This window comes from Equus asinus, chromosome 16 (genome assembly GCF_041296235.1).
Source record: "Equus asinus isolate D_3611 breed Donkey chromosome 16, EquAss-T2T_v2, whole genome shotgun sequence".
NCBI classification, from domain to species: domain Eukaryota; kingdom Metazoa; phylum Chordata; class Mammalia; order Perissodactyla; family Equidae; genus Equus; species Equus asinus.
The window spans coordinates 5,351,467-5,372,881 of record NC_091805.1 but is presented as its reverse complement, the minus strand read 5'-3'; the positions used below and the strand labels follow the sequence as shown (position 1 = coordinate 5,372,881).

The 21,415-nt window shown below is 43.7% G+C and overlaps 1 protein-coding gene across 12 annotated transcripts in view; it reads right to left on the bottom strand.

Annotated features, from left to right (window-relative positions):
* Window positions 1-20,305, bottom strand: part of SGIP1 (SH3GL interacting endocytic adaptor 1) — a 198,835-nt gene extending 178,530 nt beyond the window's left edge. For 5 of the 12 annotated variants that reach the window (XM_070486523.1, XM_070486528.1, XM_044749080.2 and 2 more), the window contains exon 1: window positions 19,068-19,336. In XM_070486523.1, the coding sequence (XP_070342624.1) occupies window positions 19,068-19,077 (10 nt within the window). In that variant the 5' untranslated portion in view covers window positions 19,078-19,336. Of the gene's footprint in view, window positions 1-19,067; window positions 19,337-19,498; window positions 19,528-19,959 lie in introns of those variants that run through there. The other 7 variants (XM_070486522.1, XM_070486524.1, XM_070486529.1 and 4 more) reach the window with 5 other exon arrangements.
* Window positions 20,306-21,415: the final 1,110 nt, after the last annotated feature.

Genomic DNA, 21,415 nt, shown 5'->3' with positions numbered 1-21,415 from the left:
TGTAAGAGGAGGCCATAAGCATCACACGAAATGCTTCATGAAAAGTACAGGGCAGAGCTGCTCTGAGGGTCATTTTGAATTCTTTACACTCGCCCCTCCCCACCTGCGTACAGAGTTATCACAAACGCTCTGATGCGTGACTGTTGAGGGGCCAGTGAACAGAAAGCCATCGTTCCCCCAGCTTTTGGCCCAGCCCCCTAAAACCACCAGACCCAGGTCAACCATGACCCAAATGTGCAGCTTCTGCCAGCAACCCCTGCATTGCAAACATGGGTGGCAGGGAGTTGGAGAGACAGGAATTCCAAGAGTTAAGAGAAAAACAAAACTTGGCCGATGTATTGGTCTCTGAGGTCTTGGTGGCAGTCGGCCAACTCGCTGTGTTGTGGCCAAGGGGAACTTGAAAATGAAGGAATGGGAAGCATCTTAAAGGGAGAACTTGCTTTGTTTTCTTCCTGGCAGAAGCGTTTTCCTTGTAGTGGTTGAAGTCATTTTTCTCTCAACCAAAAGATGGGATTTCCTCATATAAATTGCCTGTCATTGTACAAATGGAAGAAAAAAAATTGACTAAGTGAGTGATTACTCTGTGCCAGGCTCTAAACTAAGCACTTTATATGTGTTAGCTCATTTATTCCTCACCATAACTATGAGATAGGTATTAGTATGGTAACATTGATTTTAAAGCTGAGAAAACAAAAAACAGAGGCACAGAGAAGTACATTAGCTAAGATGGCATAGCTCAGAAGTGCAGGGTCAGGATTGGAAGCTGAACAGCCTTGCTCAAAGTCCCCTGTCTTATCCACGCTCCGCTACCGCTCCCTAAACCAGCCTGCATGAGGGGAACAGGAAGGGCAGAGACCACAGGACAGGAACACAGCAGGTAGCAGCGCAACGCAAACCAGGGAAGGAATCACGAGAAGAAAGGAGGGAAGCAGAGAGAAGAGGGAGCAGTGGAAGGTGCAGAAGAGCACACAGTGCAGAAAAGGAAGATGAAGCAAGGAGCCAAGTGTAGCACAGCCCGGGAAATCAAGTTGCTAAATGAATTTGCTGAAGTCAGTAAAGGCTCTTTACAACACAGAGCCAGCAAAACAGGCATGCTCAAGGGCTCAGATGGGGTGATGCGTGGTGATAAAGAGGTCCCATATGAAGTCTGTGACTGCTCTGACAATGGACAGGAGCCTCACCAGCCCAGCTTCCTGGACGAGCCCACGATGACAGGTCAGAGATCACAGGGCATGGACTCAGCAGTCCCATCCTACTGGGCTGCTTCCTAACTGTGCATGTGACCTTGGCCTTCCTTTTCCTTATTTATCCAATGAGATTAAGAATGACCCTCAAGGAAACACTAATTTGAAGAGATATCTCCACGCCTATGTTCTTTGCAGCATTATTCACAATAGCCAAGACTTGGAAGCAACCTAAAAGCCCAACAACGGATGAATGAATAAAGAAGATGAGGTATATACACAGTGGAATACTACTCAGCCATAAAAAGACGAAACTGCGCCATTTTGCAACAACATGGATGGACCTTGAGGGTATTATGCTCAGAGAAATAAGTCAGAGGGAGACAGACAATTACCATGTGACTTCACTCATATGTGGAAGACAAACAAACAAACACACAGATATGGAGAACAGATCAGTGGTTATCAGAGGGGAAGGGGGTGGGGGGAGGGTAAAAGGGATAAAGGGGTGCATGTGTATGGCGATGGATGGCAACTGGACTTTTGGCAGTGAGCACAATCAGTATACACAGAGGTCGAAATACAATATATACCTGAAATTTATATAATGTTATAAACCAATGCGACCTCAAAAAATTTTTTAAAAAAAGAATAACTCTTATAGGGTTATGGAGAGAGATCTGCCATTTATACAGCCCCCCACTCAGAGCCTAGCACCCTGATAAATTATACACCGTAAAAATAGTGACTGTCATTCCTCCCAACGTCGGGGGACTGTAGCCCACCTTTCCACAAGTCAATTTCCCCCTCAGAGAATCTCCAGGCTTGGACATGCGCACACTTTGGGGCCTTGTGCCTTATATATGGAGTTCATCCAAACCATTGTTTCTCCTGCTCTGACTAAAGAACTTGTGATGAGAACAGGAAACACAGCACGCAGGTGAAAAGGCAGTACCTTAGGGCTGCATTTGAATTTACTGCAGAGTAGATAGCATAAATGCTCTATTTCGAGTTTATAAATAAACTTGGAGAGGATCTGCATATTTTTACACGTTTCTAAAATACACATTTTATTATAGTTATTGAGGATGGAGCATCTGTTAGGAATATTAAAATCAAAAGCAGTGTTAAGCCTTAACTACAATGAAGTTATTAATGTGGAATTGGGAACTATAACCCTTTCCAAACCACACAGTCAGAATGGCTTTATTTCTTATATTAAACAAAAGTCAACTGGTGACTGAATTGCCTGTGAAATGCTACAAAATAAAAATTCTATTATAACTGAGATGAGGAGATGTGCTCAACAGATTGTTAAGCAAAAAGGGGACCTGGATGTGTCACTCTAGCACAGAAGTGCATTACCTAGTGAAGAAGGAATGGCAAATTCCCCGTAGTCTGTTGAAATTTCTGTTAACACACAGCACCATTGAAATCTATAAAGTACAGCCTGAGAAACTGCAAACCAAGGTGATTAAAAACAATCAGAACAAAGGCATCCTGGATAATAATTTTGTTACCTCTATGATCGTCTACTCATTTTTTTATCAGCCAGAAATTTTCATGTGCAGTATTATAGATGTTTTATAGTATTACAGGAACTGGACAGGAATCTCCTCATATTTAATTGGTATCCAGTGAGAAGAACTAGGTAGGCATGCGGTAATAGTATCACTTATTGGTAACTGTTGATTGCTGTGCTGCAGATGATGTCACCATTTGCCCTTATGTGTGAATATATTAAATCTAATTTCTCAAGGTAAAAATTGAGAGACAATATTACCTAGTGGTTCACAACATAAATTTGGGAGTCAGATAGATCAGTGTTCAAGTTGTAAATGTTTGGGCAAGTTGTAAACTCTCCGATCCTCTGTCTTCTCATCCACGTAATGGGGATAATTGTCCTAGCATCAACCTCCTAGAATTGTTGTGAAGATTAAATGAGATAAATGCCTATAGAAAATTTAAGAATAGTTTCTGGCGCACAGCAGGAGCTCAAGAAATGGTAGCCATTTTTACGTTAATAAATCTGAACTCTACCTGGACATTTCCTCCTCTAGGGAAGGGCGGTGGTTTTAGCTGTACCTACTTGTTAAGAGAAATTATGGAGCATTTCAGGGATAATAGTATTCTTAGTCTTTCTTATTATGCAATATCCGGAGATCTAGATTGTTCTGGGGCAGCTACCTTTCAGTAAGGTCTAATCAGAGAATAGGAAAAAACGGAAGGAAGAACTAAAGTCAGTTAGGACGACTCCGGGAGAAGAGGTGATTCAGAGGGAACGGCCGTGAAGAGCGATTCCTGTCACCAATCAGCTGGGGAGATCAAGAGTTCACCAGGCATCCACCTACGCACCACAAATGCACCGACCACACCAAAACTCAAAAAGCATATTTCCGCAGGCGTTGGTATAAAGAAATGCAAAAGTCTGAGGATTGGATTTAAAGCCTAGACTCTAGGGCAGTGGTGAATAAGAAAGGCTTTCTGGAAAACAGTGGGAAGAAATATCCCTCAGGCTCATAACTCAGCTGGAACAAGTGCTTGCAGTGCAGAGTGGTGTAGCAATGGGCTCTTCCAGAGGGCTGAAATGGAGAGGGAGGCACTCTCTTTTTCTTTCAGAAAATTTCCTGAAAGGTTCCTCCTTCCTTCTGGAACGGCATAGGAACAAGGCAGTTGTCACGTTGGGATTTGGTTGACGCTCATTTAAGAGACAGAACAGTAAGATCAAGAGCCTTCTGAGGAATCTGGAGGAGTCAAGGCACGGATGGAACTCAAAATATGTGCGGATAGCTCCAGAAACTGCTCAGATAGCAGGTCAGAAACTAGGTAAGCTGGCAGGGGTCAGGGAGCACAGAGGCAGAGCAGCTCTAGGCGAGAAGCCAAGAACACAGTCAACAGACATTTTCAGAGCACGATGTAGCATGTTCTGGGAAAGCTCACCGAAGCAAGGGTATTGACAGGCATGGGGTGAGTGTAATGTTAACGATGACAACAGCAGTGATGACAACAATAACAGCTATGATCAATTGTATGCAAAGGTCACAGGAAATAGGTTAAATGCAGCGTCACTTAATGCTTGCAACATCTCCCCCGCTTTACCAGGTGAGGTCCTCTATTTAAAAGGCCCTTTGAACATCCCATCCAGTGCTTCCTTCACAGCACTTTGCTCACTTGCCATCAGTTGGTATCTGTGTTAATTTCACGTCTGTCACTATACTGTAGGATCCACGAGGCCTGTGTTCATGATGTTTGCTCATCATGTACACCTAGTACCGAGCACAATGTTTGGAATCTCAATAAATAACTTGCTGACAATCTTGTGAATTTGTGATAGATTAAAAGCTAAGAAAGAAAGAACCAAACAGAAAAACCTGAAGCGCGGGCTTGCCCACAGGCACACAGTTAGTAAATGGCAGGCGCAGGATTTGAACCCAGGGCTGTTTTGACTTTCAAGCCTGTGCACTTACCTGCTATATCTTACAAGTAATTAGAAAAAGAAAACCAGAGTCCTTAGCGTAAAGAAGACAGGAACAGGAGCAAGTGCCACCTTCAGGAAGGGGACAGTACCCTTCAGAGGCTAGACAGTTTCAGCACCTTGGAGGAGAAAAGAGGAGCTCCACAGGGGGAGGAGTCACAGGCGAATGGAGGGAAGGGAGCCAAGAGGGATCTCAGGCAATGGAATTCAGAGAGGGCACGTGAGGTCTTAATGGAAACATTGTGGAGAGAAACGGAACATGGAGAGGTCAACCTCTCTCGACAGCAAGATCTCTTAAGTGCCTCTATCTTTCTGATCTGGCCTACAGAGAAACAGCCTCGGTGATGAAAGCCGGCCTAATAAACCAACTGGTTCAGTATCAAAATGGCCATCGAAGAATTAAGGTGATTCAAAGCCATTTAAAAGCAAGCACGTGAAAAAAAAAACCGCATGAAATACTTGGATCTCTAATATCTTCATGTTTTTCGCCTGTCAACATGCCTCCGAAAAAATCTAATGCCACACCATTTGGATTAGAAAAAGAGTTTGTTCAATAGCTGAATTAAACCTTCACTTTGAGCTGTCGGATCTCAGTAGTGATGGTGCTGAGTGGCTTGGGGGAAGGGTGCCACAGTCCCTTCTAAACTCTCTTAGCTTTCCTGAAAATGAACATGAAATTTAAGTAAAATCAGAGCATTTATTACTCAAACACAGATTCCAGACAATTTCCTCTCAAAAAAAAAAAAAAAAGGAAAAAAACCCCCAGAATGCCATCTGTAGCTACTCAAGTCCATCCAACATCCAAAGCAATTGTTTAAAGATGCAAATGGAAGCATGACTTTCTCCTTAAACCCCTCCAGTGGCTTTCCATTGCCTCAGAATAGATTCCAGATCCATCTTCCCTGCTCACAAAGCCCTGCCTGCCCTGACTCTTGCCTTCCTCCTTTCCTCCGCCTCCCTCACTGGACTCCAGCCACACTGGCTTTCCTCTTCTTCCTTGAGCTTGCCAAGACCAGGCCTTTCACCCCTGCAATCTCACTCCTGAACTGCTCTGCTCCCCGATCTTTACCTGTCACAGGATGAAGACGCCTCAGCTAAAATGCCTTCCCTGACCACCGAAAGGAGCACTCGCCACCACTGCCCATTCTCTTCCCTGTGATATTATTTTCCTTGAGTTGACCACCATCTGAAATTATCTTGTTTATTCATTTGATTTGTTAGTCTTGTCTTCTCATAGTAGAAAGCAAGCTCCCTGAGGGGAGGGACTCTGCGTGTCTCGCTCACTGTGTGTCCCACACCTAGAACCGTGGCTAGCTCATGGCATGCCACTATCACTAAAAACCTCCTCTGTACTTAGTCAAAATTGATCAAGAGGGCAATGAACTCTATTCATCAATGTGCCAATTGAAGTGGGTTGCCACAAAGATAGCAGAAAACTCAAGAGAAGAGATCCAGATTAAATAATTTGACCTGACAGTTAGATTGAGCAGATTAGACTTTGTTAAAATTATATACAGAACTATACTTGGGTTTCTAACTAGGCCAAGATAGACTTCAGTTGAACACACTTTAATATGTATTTTTAATTGTCCCACTCTATGTTCATTATTAGACATGATATTTTTCCCCAATTTAACAAAATTACATATAATTTTCCTCGTTCAAATAAATAATTCACCAAATTAGGAAAGGTGTTCCTCTCTTGGTATCTAGAAATGAATAAAATCATTTGTATGCATGAAAGGTGGAAGGTATGAGGCGAGGGGTTGACTGTGGTAGGAACACATCCTAGTACTACATGACAGAATCTTAAAATTAGTTAGCCCTTTCAAAATTATCTTACTTAGCCCTTCGCTTGAAAACAGAGTGTCCAAGATACTAAATCTAATAATGGCTCTAATGCTACATTATATTTATACAAAAATTTATTGCTTTCAAAATACTTTCACATATATTTTGTGCTTTGATGTTTATAACCAAGTGAGAAAGGCAGGAGAGCTCAGATCATTTACCATTCTACAGATGGGAAAATAAAGAGATGGTGACTTGCCCAAGAGACACAGACAGGACCTCCAAAAAGGACATAAAAAAATCAATTCTTACCCACCTGGTAAATTCTTGGCCTCATCCTCATGGCTAATAAAGAATGGTGCCAAGAGATGTCAGAATTTTTTGAATCAAAATCAATTTTTCTTTCTACTCCTTTGCTTTCTCTTCCTAATGTTAAATGGCTTATCCAAAGTCACTCACCTGGCTGGGGCAGTGCCACAACCAGAACCCAGTACACAACTCTCACCACCTCACCAAGCTGTCTCATTAAATGAGAACCAAGAATTCAGACCATACCATGTGACCCATTAATATGAGCCATTCTCGCTCAGTACACAAATCAAGTTCCAGCTGGCAGTCTGAATGTCTAACGACAGGGGAAAAGTAAAATAAATTATGATGCAGCGGAATAGTGTTATACAACCAAAATAATTATACAACCAAAATAGCAAAAGAATGCTTTTGGAGATTATTCATGAAGATAATAATGATAGTTCACATTTCTTGACTAAGCATTTACTCTGTACCAAATACTGTTCTTTATGTATATTACATATACATAGTATATGATTATATAATATATAACGAATATGTAATAGATATCATATCTACTGTATCATATAATAACATAATAATAACTAGTTATATTAAACTCATTTAATCCTTTAATAACCTTTTCAGCTAGGGATTATCTCAAACAGAAGAAGCAACTGAGGCACAGAAGGGTTAAATAACTTGCCTGAGCTCACACATTGGGCAAGGGGAGAGAGCGAGGTCAGGATCTGAATCTGGGAAGTGTGTCTCCAGATCCTCCACTCTTAACAAATAGATGTGCTGCCTAGGATATTGGCTACTGCCTAAGGTAAAGTAAAAAAGTCATGTGCGTGTGTATGCACACACATATGTATACATATATGCATCTGTCTATATATATACCGATAAAATTGGGTTCTTTAACATAGATATGCATTTTGACTACAAAGCTGTGAAGAGCTAGCGTTTATTGAGTGCTTACTCAATAGGCCAGGTAAGTGCTAAGTGCAATCTATACACTATCTTATCTAATTTCTCCAGAATCTTACGTGGTAGGTGTTACTTCACCTGCTTTACTGATGATATTGCTGAGGCTTAAAGAGGGTCACGTCGCCCCTGGAGCCCACGTTCTACACTCGGCAAATTGCAGCACTGACTGGTTATTTCATAATAACGAGTTTACGGGTGATTTCAGTTTCTCCTTTTTATCTTTCTATTTTCCAAGTTTTCTGCCATGAAACCCAGTCTTTCTTAAAAAGAGAGGAAACAATTGGAGTCGGGCAGAAGGTGTGAGACACCGTATGAACTGCATGCTCCTGGGCCGTGTGTGGCTCTCAGCCAGAGTGATCCATGCAGCAGGAGAGCCGGGAGCCCAGCCTGGGGACCGCCTAGCATCCAGGAGCCACACTGGAGCCTTTGCTGTGTCCAGCACAGCAACATTGAATGAGCCTTTACTATGGATCAAACACTTTCTATGGGTTTTGCAGGTATTAACTAATTTAATTCTCAAGATAATCACGTGCTGAGTGGCTTGAATGTGGCCCCAAATGTCTTTAATCCCTCAACAGGCTTCATTCACTCACTGGATATTTATTGAGCACTTACACTGCCATGCATTGGGAATACAAAAATAAGACATGGTCCCTACTCTGGCAGAGTCCTTGGTCCTTGGGGGAGGAACAAAGTAGGCACAAGAACAGAAAACAGCAGCTACCATTTATTGAGAGCTGAACCTTTGGCTCGAGACCGCAGGATCAACCCACCGAGGTTTCCAGCCTGCCAGCCGGCCCTGCAGATTCTGGACTTGCCATGTCAGTCCCCACGATCCAGGGAAGCAATTGCTCAACAGTCTCTCTCTGCCTGTGGGCTCTGTATCTCCGGAGAGCTCTGAGTGCTACAAGTGCACGCTCTGATTTCCTCCTTACACCCTCACAGGGGTAGACTACCACCAGAAGGGACTGCTATGATCACACCCATTTCCCAGGTGGAAGGGAGCACTGGCTTCCCAAGGTCACACAGTGGGGTTCACCCAGGTCGCTCTGACTCCAGAGCCAGTGCTCATGACCTTCTGCTCTGTGGCCTTGAGGGTAAGAAGGGAGGCTGAGGGAGCACAGGAGGGGGCACCTCCCACTCATCCCAGGGGATGGGGGGCTTCACTGAAGACAGACACTGTGGTTTGATCCTGAATGACTCAACACAGAGTGGGGAAGGAAGAGCTCAGTCCAGGGAGAGAGAAGGGCCAATGTCTCCCTCCAGTCGGGCTGTGGCGGTGGCTACGAGGCTGCAAGGCGGCCGGGTGGAACTGCTGCACAGCATGATGCAGCCTCTGACTCCATCTCAGGAGCATGGGGCCAAGCACAGGCAAGCGAGGAAAGCGAGCTCCCTGGTGGCTGTGAGGAGGATGGACTGGAAGGGGAAGCAGCGAGGTCCGATGAGGTATGGCCCAGGGAGAAAAGAGTCAAGAGCTATTTAGGAAGGATAACCTGCCGCTCGTGAGGGCCTACTGATGTGAAGCGGGAAGGAAGGAGGAATCAGGAACGAATCCGAGCACTGACTCTACTTGGCTACCTGGTTGGCACAGTCCTTTGAAGTGCGGGCACAAGGAGGCTACCAGAGACCTGATGGGCAAAGCCGATAGTGCCGGAGGAGGGTCCTGCCTGCCACAGGGCTCGCAGACCATTTCCTACCGTTGCTGCCACAACCAGTGCTGTGAGCGATTCTTCACACGTCATCTTTCAGCGATTCCCCAAGGGCATCAGTAAAGGCTGGGTGCACAGCTGGACCACGTATACTGCAGTTTTAGTCACTGCATTTCAACTTTGGGAAACTGCCCACGGTGGGGAAAGCAAAGTGATGTCACCTCATGTGCCAGCTCCAACCACCTGGCAGGGGGGCCTGGAATATGATGTTGACATAGATGCTGAGGCCAGAGAGAAAGACAGCTGTGATTGATTAGTGCTGCCCTCCGTGGTCAAGAAAGGGGTAGTGTAGCACATGGACAGTGAGAAAAGAGGATGACAGAATATGCTAGTAACGAGCAGGATGGTGAGGAGAGGAGGGAAATCTGTAAGGCCTGCCCGCAGAAGACGTGCAGTGATAACCCACTTGACAAGCAAAATAGCAAGTGGTAACCCTAGTCACTGATGCGAAGAAACCCACATGCAACATCAAGCTGAGGGAGAACCAGCTGAGAAAATCACTGGCATTTGCATCACCGTTTTTCACATGTTTTCATATTTATTATCTCATTTGATCTTCACAACAACTCTACGAGGTAGGGAGCCAGCATTGTTGCTTCCTTACAAACGGGAAGGCTGAGGCCACCGCAGTTCCAGAACTCACGCAAGGTCACACAGCTCGTAAAGAGGAATAGCCCCTTCAAGTCCCGGTCCTTCCCACCACACAGCACTTACTCACTAACAGCAGACGCAGGAGCCGAGGAAGCAGAGGCGAGAGCTATAAATGGCCACATTGTATGTGGACTCAGGAGAGCGACGACCCTGGGGACACATTCATTTGTGTGTTTTTGGGCAGCCACCCAAGCAGCCTCAGCACCTTTAACGTGAAAGACACCGTGGGTTCCAAGTCTTTGTCTATTCACATTTTTGGAATCACTACTAAAATAAACTTTGACTTGTTCTCTTAAAGAGAGAATAAAAATCCTTGGGTAAGTTGATACATTTGGCTTTGGTTTCCAAACCTGCAAAATGAGGTTGGACTAGATTGGTTAATTTTCAATGGTGGCCTGCACCATCACGTTCTTGTGAGAATGGCCGAGGCTTTTACGGAACGGCAGCGAACCCCGACCTGTCCTTCGAGGGAGAAAGGGCTTTTGTTCATAGTGGGAGCCGGGCTTTTTGAGAAAAGGTTTTGTAGAATGTAAGCTGTGGAAAGTCTAGAGTCCGCCGGCCACGATAGTGATTTCAAGTGTCCCTTCTCATCATAAAATTCTAGGAAATCCCAGTGCCGCTGAAAGGAGCCCCTGGGGTGGAAGACTTCTGTGTTAGGCGGCCTGCTCCAGGCTGGAGGCTGATCTGAAGCATCACGACCTGATCATAAAATTAACTTGCTTAGTTCTGAAGAAGATTTTTGAAATACCATGTCAAATTTAGACGATCTGCTGTTTGCTTGTCAGCTGGAGATCCAGGCCAAATAATTTCAGATGTGAGCAGGGCCTTCCAATTACACTGTTATGTAAATAAAGAGCGCTTGACTAGGAGTCAAGTGTGGTAAATAAATGCTGGTTCTGCCACTTGGTAAGGTGGTCACCTTGAGGAAGTCACTTCACCTCATTAGGCCCTAGTTTCCTCCTGTTTGAAACAAGGATGGTAATACCTATTCTTTCCACCACACAGCGATGACATGAGAATAAAATATGTACACAAAGATGTGACAACATATACTTGACTCTAAGCTTCTGAAGACAAAGACCACAGCTGCCTTTTTTGCTGCCACATTCACAGTATCTAGAACAGCACCTGAGACTAAGGAAAAAGCTCCAGATGGACCTGTTGAATGAAGGAAGCATTTTTGAAAGTTTGAAGTCTGTGCAAGTGTCACATGATCCTATGACAATGTCCTAAGTGAGCACAAAATTTTCCCCATTATACTATTTGTTAGAGATATTTAACATGAGTCATTCTGCATGGTCTTTTCTAAAAATCCTAAAATACCACTCCTGATACATAATAGACGTTGATATGGAACAAAAGTAAAAATTAAGGTCTTTGGTATATACTCAAAACATTTGGAATTGATGTGTAACTCTGACTCTGAAGTTGCCCTTCCTGTGGGGCTACTTCTCTCGTGTGGAAATGTTCAAGCCTAGAGTTGTAGCTGAACTCTCAGCTCTAACTTTGAGCTTGGGAAGAATGAGTCCGAGAGGCAGCATCATAAGATAGTGACAGAACTGGTTTCAGAATGCCAGGCTTCTGAATGCCCACCTGTCCCTGGACACATGGATAACACAGGCTTATGCTGATTGACTTCTGCAAAAGGAAACTGGCTTTCCGACCATTGAAAGAGACTCATCGGTGTGTATCTGTATATCACTTCTCTGAGTTCCTCTCTTGAACATTCCGCTACCCTTTGCTCTGGACTCACTGGCCTCCTTGCTGTTCTGCCACATCCCGAGCCTTCCCACTTGCCCTTTTCTCCTGCCTCCTTGGACAACTCCTCCAGATGGTTACATGGCTGCTCACTCCCTCCACTCTCTCCCTCAAGTCTTTGCTCAAATGTCCTCTCAGCGAGGCTTTCCATCGCCCCCCTATTTGCAACTGCAGCTGCATCCACCCCACTCCTTCCACCACTTCATCTATCCACTTTCTCCACTCAGTGCTTCTCCACGGTCCTCATCCCCATCTAACGTACTCTGCATTCTATTTTATCATCTCTCTCCTGCACCAAACAGGAAGTTCCATATAAGCAAGAATTTTTCTCTGTTTTGTTCACTATTGAACCTCTAGCACCTAGAACAGTGCCTTACACGCACTATGCATTCCGTGTATCATTTTCGATGAATGAGTAAAGAGATCTCGGCTAGGAGCTATGGAGGAGAGTTGCATGAATGCACTGTTGCCTTCCGATAAAGCAAAGATGCAAAACTGACTTGAGACATACATGCAAAAGAACAGTAGAGGAAGAGCACACCAACAAAAGGCAGGCAGTAAAACAGCTGATCATTTTCGTGTCAGGGACAAGAAAATGTTCAGGTGGGAGGAAGGAGAGTCAATCATTCGAATTCAAACCTTGGAGGGAGTAGATATGGGGAGTTCAAAATCAATGATGCCAGAGACGCCCAGAGCTGGAAGGTCTACAGGGGTGGCAGATCCATGCTCTCCCTGTGTTTGCAAGGAAGCAGAACCCCAGGAAGGCAGAGCAACCTTCTCAGGGCACAGAGCCAAGGAGTCAAAGAACACGGATTCAAGCTGAAGTTGACTTCTGGGTCCACGCTCTTTCTACCAAAACGTCCAAACTGCACGAATTCAGCAAACACACCGGGCTTCTGTGATGCACAAATTCTCTAATCAGGAATAATTGGTGTCTGAAAAACCTCACATACTTTGACATTGCCGCTACATGCTACATGCACAAATACATCGTACCACATCACACTCATTTACATTCGCTTGTTTGTTTAAAAATGCTTTCCCAGATTCCAAGTCAAACTCTCTAGCTCTAGAAGCTACTATTTTCAGATTTGGTCATAAAGCAGAGAAAAAGAAAGAAAGCCTAGGTGGGATGGAAGAATAAGTGAAGTGGGGAAAGAAAGGGGAGAAAAACAAGGAAAGCAGAAGGAGCGAGAAAAGAAAAAATATCTGCAGGATATTGACAACACGCCTCTGGCAATTTCTGGGAATTTCTTTGAATAGCTGTGTTATAACTTGTCTCTTTCCATTATGAAATCATTTCCATGGAGCTAATCACCAAAATAACTCAAGTTCAAGTGCATATTTTCAAATGAACTCTATCTGTTCTTTTGTTTCTCAAAATGTATTATCTGTATCCCACAACTTAGTATTTCATAATACATTATCTTTTTCCTAATCACTTCATGTTTATAGATCTTGTTTCTCCAATGAGAATGTAAATTTGACCATTTATTTTTCTTATATCCACCATAATTCCCCAAATAATATCTTATAAGGTACAGTTTGAAGTCATCGGAATAATTTATACTTGGTTTTATTCACGTACCCAATAAATAAACATGCTAAGCGTCCACCATGCATCCAGAGCTAAGGATACAGAGCTGAAGATGACAGACCAGGTTTCTGGCCTCATGGCACTAACTTCCAAGTGAAATTCAGCCCATGCACCAGGGAATAACCATGGATCATAAATGCAGTTCTGAGAGACAGGGGACTAAGATGGACTCCGTGGCTCAGTGTGTGTGTCTGGGGATAACAAGGATGACAATGAAGGCCTCCTGGGGAGGTGGCACTTTTCTGGGATCACAAGAGAATCAGTTATTCCATAAGTTGGCCAAAGAGAATTACAGGCAGAGCAACAGCCCTGAAACAGGGCAGTATTCGCTCTAAAGACTCTGAGACAGACAGTGAGGCTGTCGGTGTAAGTGAGGCATTCGATGGGCCTGAGGAGGTACTGCAAGCCCGTGGACTGGTTCTTGGGTGCTGCGGATTGAAGAGAAATGAGAAGATCTCGAAGGTTTTTAAACAAGGAGGTGACATGATACAAGGCATTTAAATAGAGACACTAACTATCTTTCTAACACTCTGTAGATGCAATTAAATGGTATACACGCTCCAAGAATGGGTACTCACCCCTCTCCAAGTCTAAACCTCCTTCCCCAGTAGCTCTCTTACTGGTAAGCAAGCCCCCTTGAGCCCACAGAAGTATTTGGTAGTCAGCTATAAACCAGTTAGACCCAATACTTCTGCCCCACACCCTACTTTCTCCTCAAGAGGACCCTGCCCTTAGCATACTCCCCAATTCCCTTTGGTCTATGCCCCCTTCCTTATTCAGTGAATGTCTCCTCAGAGACTTTTTCAGACACAGAGGCGAAATCCATTGCAATTCCTTAACCTTTTCCTCCCTTCCAGCTCCTTTACAGTCATCTCAGTAAATTCTCTCTCCCTTTCTTAATTCCATTTGTGAATTTACGTAATGAAAGTAACCATGATTTAACAGCAGTAGATGTGACAAAATTGAATCGAGAGAAGGTAAACCTCAAGTATGGAAGCAAAATTGAACATAATTGAAAAACCCAGTGTCATGAGTTGCTGAAACTTCTGAAAATATACCTAAAAATCCCCTTCAAATTTTCTCTCTGTCTCCTCATTGTCCTCTAATTAAACCTCCTTTCCCTCAAAAAGCAACATTCAAAATTGAAAATATAGTTAATGCCATCGTTCTCTTCTGGCTCATTACTACAGTAACCAAACTGTCCTTTACACTTTTCATAGGAAATATTTAATATTTCAACTAGATAGAGCATTAATAGTCTTTGAAGGACTAGTGTGAGAATCTAACCATCATTTATATCATTATTCCTGTGGGAAAACTCGATTCAAGTGAGCAATTCACAAACAAACTTTCAGGAACATAAAAACTGTGAGCTGGTGACTTCCTGAAACTTGTTTATTTGAAACATGGATAGTGTATATGCCAAATTCAACGGAAAGAATTATCCAGAATCTCCCTGCGTGGTTTATCTAAGTTAATTTTTTTAAAGACTGCATACTCTTTTTGGAGATTTAAAGCTGACCCCTGGGGGTTGATGGGAACTTTTACATTTCAGGAGGCTTTTTCTGACACAGTCTCCAGGAAGGCGAGAAATTACATAAGTGATGGAACATACACTAGAATCTCACACGCGTGCTTAAGGTTTTCCAAAATAACTTCACCATTTGTGGGAAGGGAATCAGCAGGAGAGTTAGAAGCACTCCCTTTAAACCTTCCTAGCTGACGAGAAAATGAACAGCTCCAGCTTCAAAATGCTTTCTTCTTTTCTGATCACATCAAAGAATTTTCCAAATAAATAAAACTCCATTTCTAGATAGAAAAAAAAAAAGCCTTTACTGTTATAAGGTTCATTGCAACAACAGAAAGTCAACTAATTTAGAATTGTTCAAAATTTTCTAAGTCATGCTTTTGGCGGTAAAAGGCATTAACAAGGAATTAAAAGGTCTGGTTCTGTAAGCATTCAGATTTAAAGAGAGAGACAGAATATGCATCAAAGAAACGAAGTCCTAGTTTTCAGTTAGGTTAACATGCCCACTTCAACACAAAGGAAAAAGAAAAGGTCCCTATTTCAAGTGTTATGAGGGATCAAAAATATGAGCTTTGTTGTTAACTGAACTTGGGTTCAAATTCCATTCCACCATTTTCTCCTCAATGTATTAGTTTTGATTTTTGCAATTTAGAAAAACTAGTACAAAAGTGCTGCATGCAGAATACACTGATGTGTAGGTTACTGTGGACAGAAAATTGAATAAAAGTTATTAAATCACCTTGCACGTTGCAATTAAACCCAGTATACCCTCAAAAATATGCACGTTGATTTTAAAAATTCTTAAATAGGATGAAACTTTTGGCACCCCAAAACTTATCTTCCCAGTACAGAACCTAAGAGTCTGACTATGGAACTGAAAACATAAGCACTTTCAGTCTACTTCCATACCGACCAGAGAAAACTGCCCAAGCTGCCTTACAAATAAACAGATGTCCTAAGAAACCTTGGCTTCACTGAGCTTAGAAGGGGTGGCTAACATGCCATTTCAAACTTTAATAATGATACGTGGAAAACAACAGAATCCTTGAATAGTTGCCCTAATCACATAGACTGCATTGTAAGCTTAGCCAACACATACACCCTTTAGCAAATAATTCCCTCTGCCCTCCCCTTTCCTTCATGTTCATACTGCATAAGGCTCCATATCATGTGTCATTCTTTAGGAAAGACACAACTCAGTACCAACCACTGCCAAAAAATAAACGCAGGAATAAACGAATCAAGTCCCTTAAAAAATGTTTTTAAATAAAAATATTTTAAATAAACTATGAGGCCACAAACTACTGGTGACCTGCTTGAGGTCCCTGCGGAATTATTTCACTGGCTTCTACGAGATTGGAATCACCGGGGAGGTAGCAACGTTCTTCATCTATGACCGGGATTTCCAACAGGCATTCAATGAATATCCTGTTCCTTCAAAATGAGAACACAAAACTAAACTATGAGCCATTCCGATGAATATTTGTTAACTTTTGTTTTACACAAAGTAGAGAAGCAGCTTTGGAAAGTTGTCATGGCCATCCCCTCTTGAGCAGCAGACTAAAACATTTTAGTGAATATAGAAGTATATTCATATACGAACACGAATGTAGGTTCTCTCTCTTTCTAGAACTGTGTCAGTGCGGATGACTGTATGTGTGTACCTGTGTGTGTGGGTGACACATGTACTAGTTGAGAAGAGACATCATTTTAACTGTCTAGATGCTGGGTAACACCTTCTCGGAGCTCACTGATATTCCAGCAGAGGGCTGCCATGACAGGATTTTAGGATGCCTTTTAGGGGGTTCCTTATCTTTCCAAGGTTGTCATGATAGATGTAGCAGCCTAGCTTCCTCTAGGGATGAGTTGAGTGGAAATAGTAACTGCTATGCCACACCTTCAGAGCATGAGCAACTCAGGTGAAATTCTAGATGCAATATCAGAAACATGCATATATTGCTCCAAAGACCAGCATCTAGGTTGGAAGGCCATTGCTAGGCAAACTGATTTCTGGTTAAGGTTCTCATCTGCCTTTCTAAGGTCACCGAACCATTAAGATAATGTCTTGAAAAGCATTTAAGCAGGAACTATGGGTAGACAAAAATCATTAGTTTCATTTAAATTTCTAGGGCAATGAGCACACCTGTCTAACTTCTTTTGCAAGGATCTGATGGAAGGCAACTGCATCCATAGTGTCATCTCTAATTCATAACGGTGCTAAGATAACATCCTTCGTTAGGCACATTTGGCAAACCCAGAGCTACAGTGCTAATCCAGCTCCAACACAAGTCTTTGTTACAGTTCTCATTTCGGTTTAGGCAGCTCAGATAAGCTCATCACAGGGCTTAGAACTGACCTTCTGGGATGGCACAGTAGGAAATATTACCAACAGAATCATTAACGAGCACCAATAAATATTACTTCCTTCAGAGACGATACTTTAACTTCATAGTTTGCAAGACAAGAAGTAAGATGAAAGATCTTCCACTTTCCTATGTAAGATTAAAATCTAATTAGAACGAATGAAGATTTATTTTCAAGAAATGCTACATGAAATTTAGCTGGAGAAACACAATATCTCTACAGATCGTTTTTTGGGGTTTTTTCCTGAAGAAAGTAATCCACAAGAGCCTTTAATTGAAAGGGACATCAGTAATACTATTTTTGCTTGTCTTCCATGTAATTCAAAGATTAAATCCATTCTGAATTAATAAAAATGATTTAATCTTAGAGCACTGGTAATTTCAGTTTAGGCCTATATTTAAAGAACTAGCTTGAGAACCCTTTGCAAACAAGACCAGGCTCCATAACAAAATGCTACCCAATCGCTCCTTGAAGGTTATTTTCTAAAATCTGTGGGCCACGACTGTAGCATTCTTCACTCCCCCAAATCACATTAACAATGTTTCACATGATGACAGAGAGAGTGCAAAGAATTCATTTCTGCCAAACATGTAGAGGCTACACTGCTGTTTTTTTGAAACCATCCTCTTATTCCATTTTAGTAAATTTCTAAAGAATGTTTAAAATCTGTAGGACAGACCTGAGCTTAAGAGGTGGCCTCTCTGCCATTTTCATGGCTGATTTGAGACCGATTATGCACTCGATTCTGCTTTGTGAAATCCAGGCTGGGGACAAATTTCTGCCTGTCATCTTAGGAAAGGCCAGGAGTTTTGCACCATCCTGTAGTGTGAAAACAGAAAATAAAAGCCAGGGTAGGGCTGCCTGCTTCTTTCTTAATCAGCCGGCTGCTTTTCTGAGGCAATCTTGGCTTCACTCTCTCAAGCTTGGAAGGGTAATTTAGTCGAATAAAATATAGTTTAAACAACATCTCCCCAGGGAAAGTTCCTCGTTACACTTAATATATTGAATGCAAAAAGGTAATCAGTAAGTAATCATTCGATGCTTGGCTGTGGCTAAGACCCATTGCACAGGGAACTCATTTAGGAAGCAAAAAATTCTTTTTTTAACCTGATAAGACCCTGAATCAGGAGCCAAGAGGCCCGGATATTTTCCTCATATCGCTCATTCTGTTGCAATGACATCCCCATAAAACTATAGCTTATGGACGAAATTCGCTGTACCTCTCATCCCAAGAATAAGATGTAAATTGCAAAGGTAAAAATATCTTAGAAGAATTTTTTAAATTTTTAAACAGTTCACCGAAAATGACAACATGGATAACTCTGTCGATGACCTCTCCTGCCTAAGTCAATTTCAGAAAACAAGTTTCCATTGTAAATGTTTAATCAGCATAGTCCCAGGAACCCGGAGCAGAAAACCCTATCTTCTCTCCCAACTTACTTGCTCTGCAAGCTTTTTCCTATCTCTATCTCAGCTCCCTGCAAGCACTTTATGTTTTCCTCTCTCAAAGGAGCTGGGAGCTCTGTAGGTTCTGAGCTCACAGAAGCCCTGTGGTTTGATTCCATTAGTCTGAGCCCTGGTCCGCTGCAAGCAAACTGCAGCATTTCTGCTTGCAAATCCTGGCAACCAGGTTCCAGACCAGCCACAAACACAGGCTGCACACATTCTTCAACGGTGTTCTGCCCAAACCTTGCCTAAAGCCAGTCAACCGCAGCAGAAAGCATCCTACCTTCCATCATGGTGGCAGAATTGCATTCCTTAATTTCCAAGGAGTCTGAAAAAACACAGGAGGATGCAATTTCAGGTCCCAGCTAAGTCCTCACAACGCTGCTGCCGAGAGATCTGCTCTGTCCACTGCTGAAGCCAAAGGAGACAAGTGTTAACCCCAAAGATAGGCCATGGATGCTGCTGGTGCTGCTTCACCTACAGGCTCCCACGAAGATGCTGCGAGAGAAAGGGAGAGGAGCAGCGAGCCGGCCGAGCTGCACCGCCTGCGCTGCCTCGGCCAATCCCTTCAGCTCTGGACCGCGTCACATGGTAGCCAGCCTGCATCTCCTGACACAATACCCCCGGAGAGCACACAGAACCTATTTCCCGTCCCCGTTCCCCTCCACCCCCAGCCCCTCCCGCTTGTCACCAAACGCACAGCCCCTTCCCCACCTGGTGACGCACTTCCCCCGCCCCTCCTCTTCATCTTCTTAAGCCTATTGCAGCGGCTGGGTACCCGAGATTAATTATCAGACGCTGCCACCTTCACAGGGGACTGCATGAAAGGAGCACCTAGGCGGCTCGCTGTGCAGGGGATTTTTTTTTTTTTTCTAGAAAAACTTCTTAATAATTCCTTGCAGCCTGAAGTCTAAGCTCCCATTCCCATCTCCTTTTGCCCTGAAGGAATTCCAAATGTCAGCGTCCCTGGCCTCCGCACACATCTGTGAGTCTCTCTCTCTCATTCAAGAGAGAAAAATCAATCCGGCTGACGTCGCATCATAAACAGTTATCCCCAAAAGGACGATGCAGAAGAAATTTCACCCCAGCTGCCTTCAAGAGAGCCAGGGAATTAATCGCGCATGACATGCTGGAGGGCTGAACTGTCATTAAAACAAAGAAACAAAAGAACGCACCCGAGTGGGGCTCTGGAATCGAGCCCGCCGCGCTGGCGATAATTTCTGGGGCGGAGGGCGGCGAGCAGGGAGCGGCGGGAGGGAGGCGGTCCTGGAGGAGGACAGCTGTGCGCGCCGCTCCCCCCGCCCCAAGGGGCCCCGACAGGACCCCGCGGGCGCCACTCCGCTGTCCTCCGGCCCCCGTCCTGCGTGCGGTGCCCCGGCTGGAGTGGGGCTGCCGCTGCCGACTGCTGTCCCAGTAGGAAACCAACTTTCCTCTAAACCACACGTTTGTCGCGACGCGCCTCTGGCATCCATCAGCATCTGCAATCGCCATCCAGCCCATTGGTTCACCCCGGTGGAAATCCGGAGGGAGGCACTTGTGCCAGTTCTGGCCCGAGGGGTGGGTGGAGCCCGGGGTTGTGCAGCTTCCAGGCATTGGATCTGGGTACCGGGCTCCTGCCTAAGTGGGGAAGGTTATGGCACCCGGGCTGAGAATCTGTCACCTGACTGGTCCCCAGGGACCCCAGGAGCCTTTCAGAGGGCCCAGGCGCCGGGTCCGGAGAACCTCGCTTACCTTCAAGCGGGCTCTGACAGCTAAGGAAGAAGAGGTATAAGGAAGGGAAGGTTTCTTTAGAAGCCTGGGAAGCAACAGCGGAAGTGGTTATTTCTCCCTCTACAATCTAGCAACATGGCTAGGAGAAAAGCCACTACATCACAGAGCAATTGTGAGCATCAAATGGAAGAACTTTAAAAAGTGAGATGCATTACAGCATGAGTGTTGAGCCTCTAATACTACTATTAATCATTATGTTATCAATATAACCATGCACTTACATTGCTCAGCCCTGGACATAGTCTGGTTCTTTCCGGTCAAAGCAAGTATAAGGCATCGGCGTCTGAGAACTATGCACAATAGACAGCATAACTGAAGAAGCTGACTGAAGTAGCACGTTAACGGTTAAAAAACAAAAAACAAAAACTTAGTTCCTTAGCAACTTAGAAGTTTTTAAAAACTCATTGTTCTCCCCGAGGACACATATTTCAAGGGCCTCTGAACTTCAAAATGAAACTCTCCAGGGAGATGCAAATACGTGTGCCTTTTTCCTTATATCTATGAGGCAGTTGAGTTTTAAAAGAGGGAAAAAATTCCAAAGTAAAACCTGTCTTGAGTACAACTCACACTGCTCTGAAAACTGCAAAGTATGGTTGCAAAAAAAAAAAACAAAAAACGGTTGATTAGTGTGTGTGTATTCAGCCAATTTTTTGTAATGGTTAAGAACATGCATAGATATTGGTGTTAGGCTGAGATCAAGTTCTGTCTCTGCCACTTAATGAGCACTGTGACCCTGTGCAAGTGATGTAATTCTCTGTGGCTCACACTTTTCCTATCTGTTTTTGAAGATAATAATAATACCAAGTTCATAGGGTTATACATAGCAGTAATAACAAAGTTTCATTAGTGGCTTACTATATG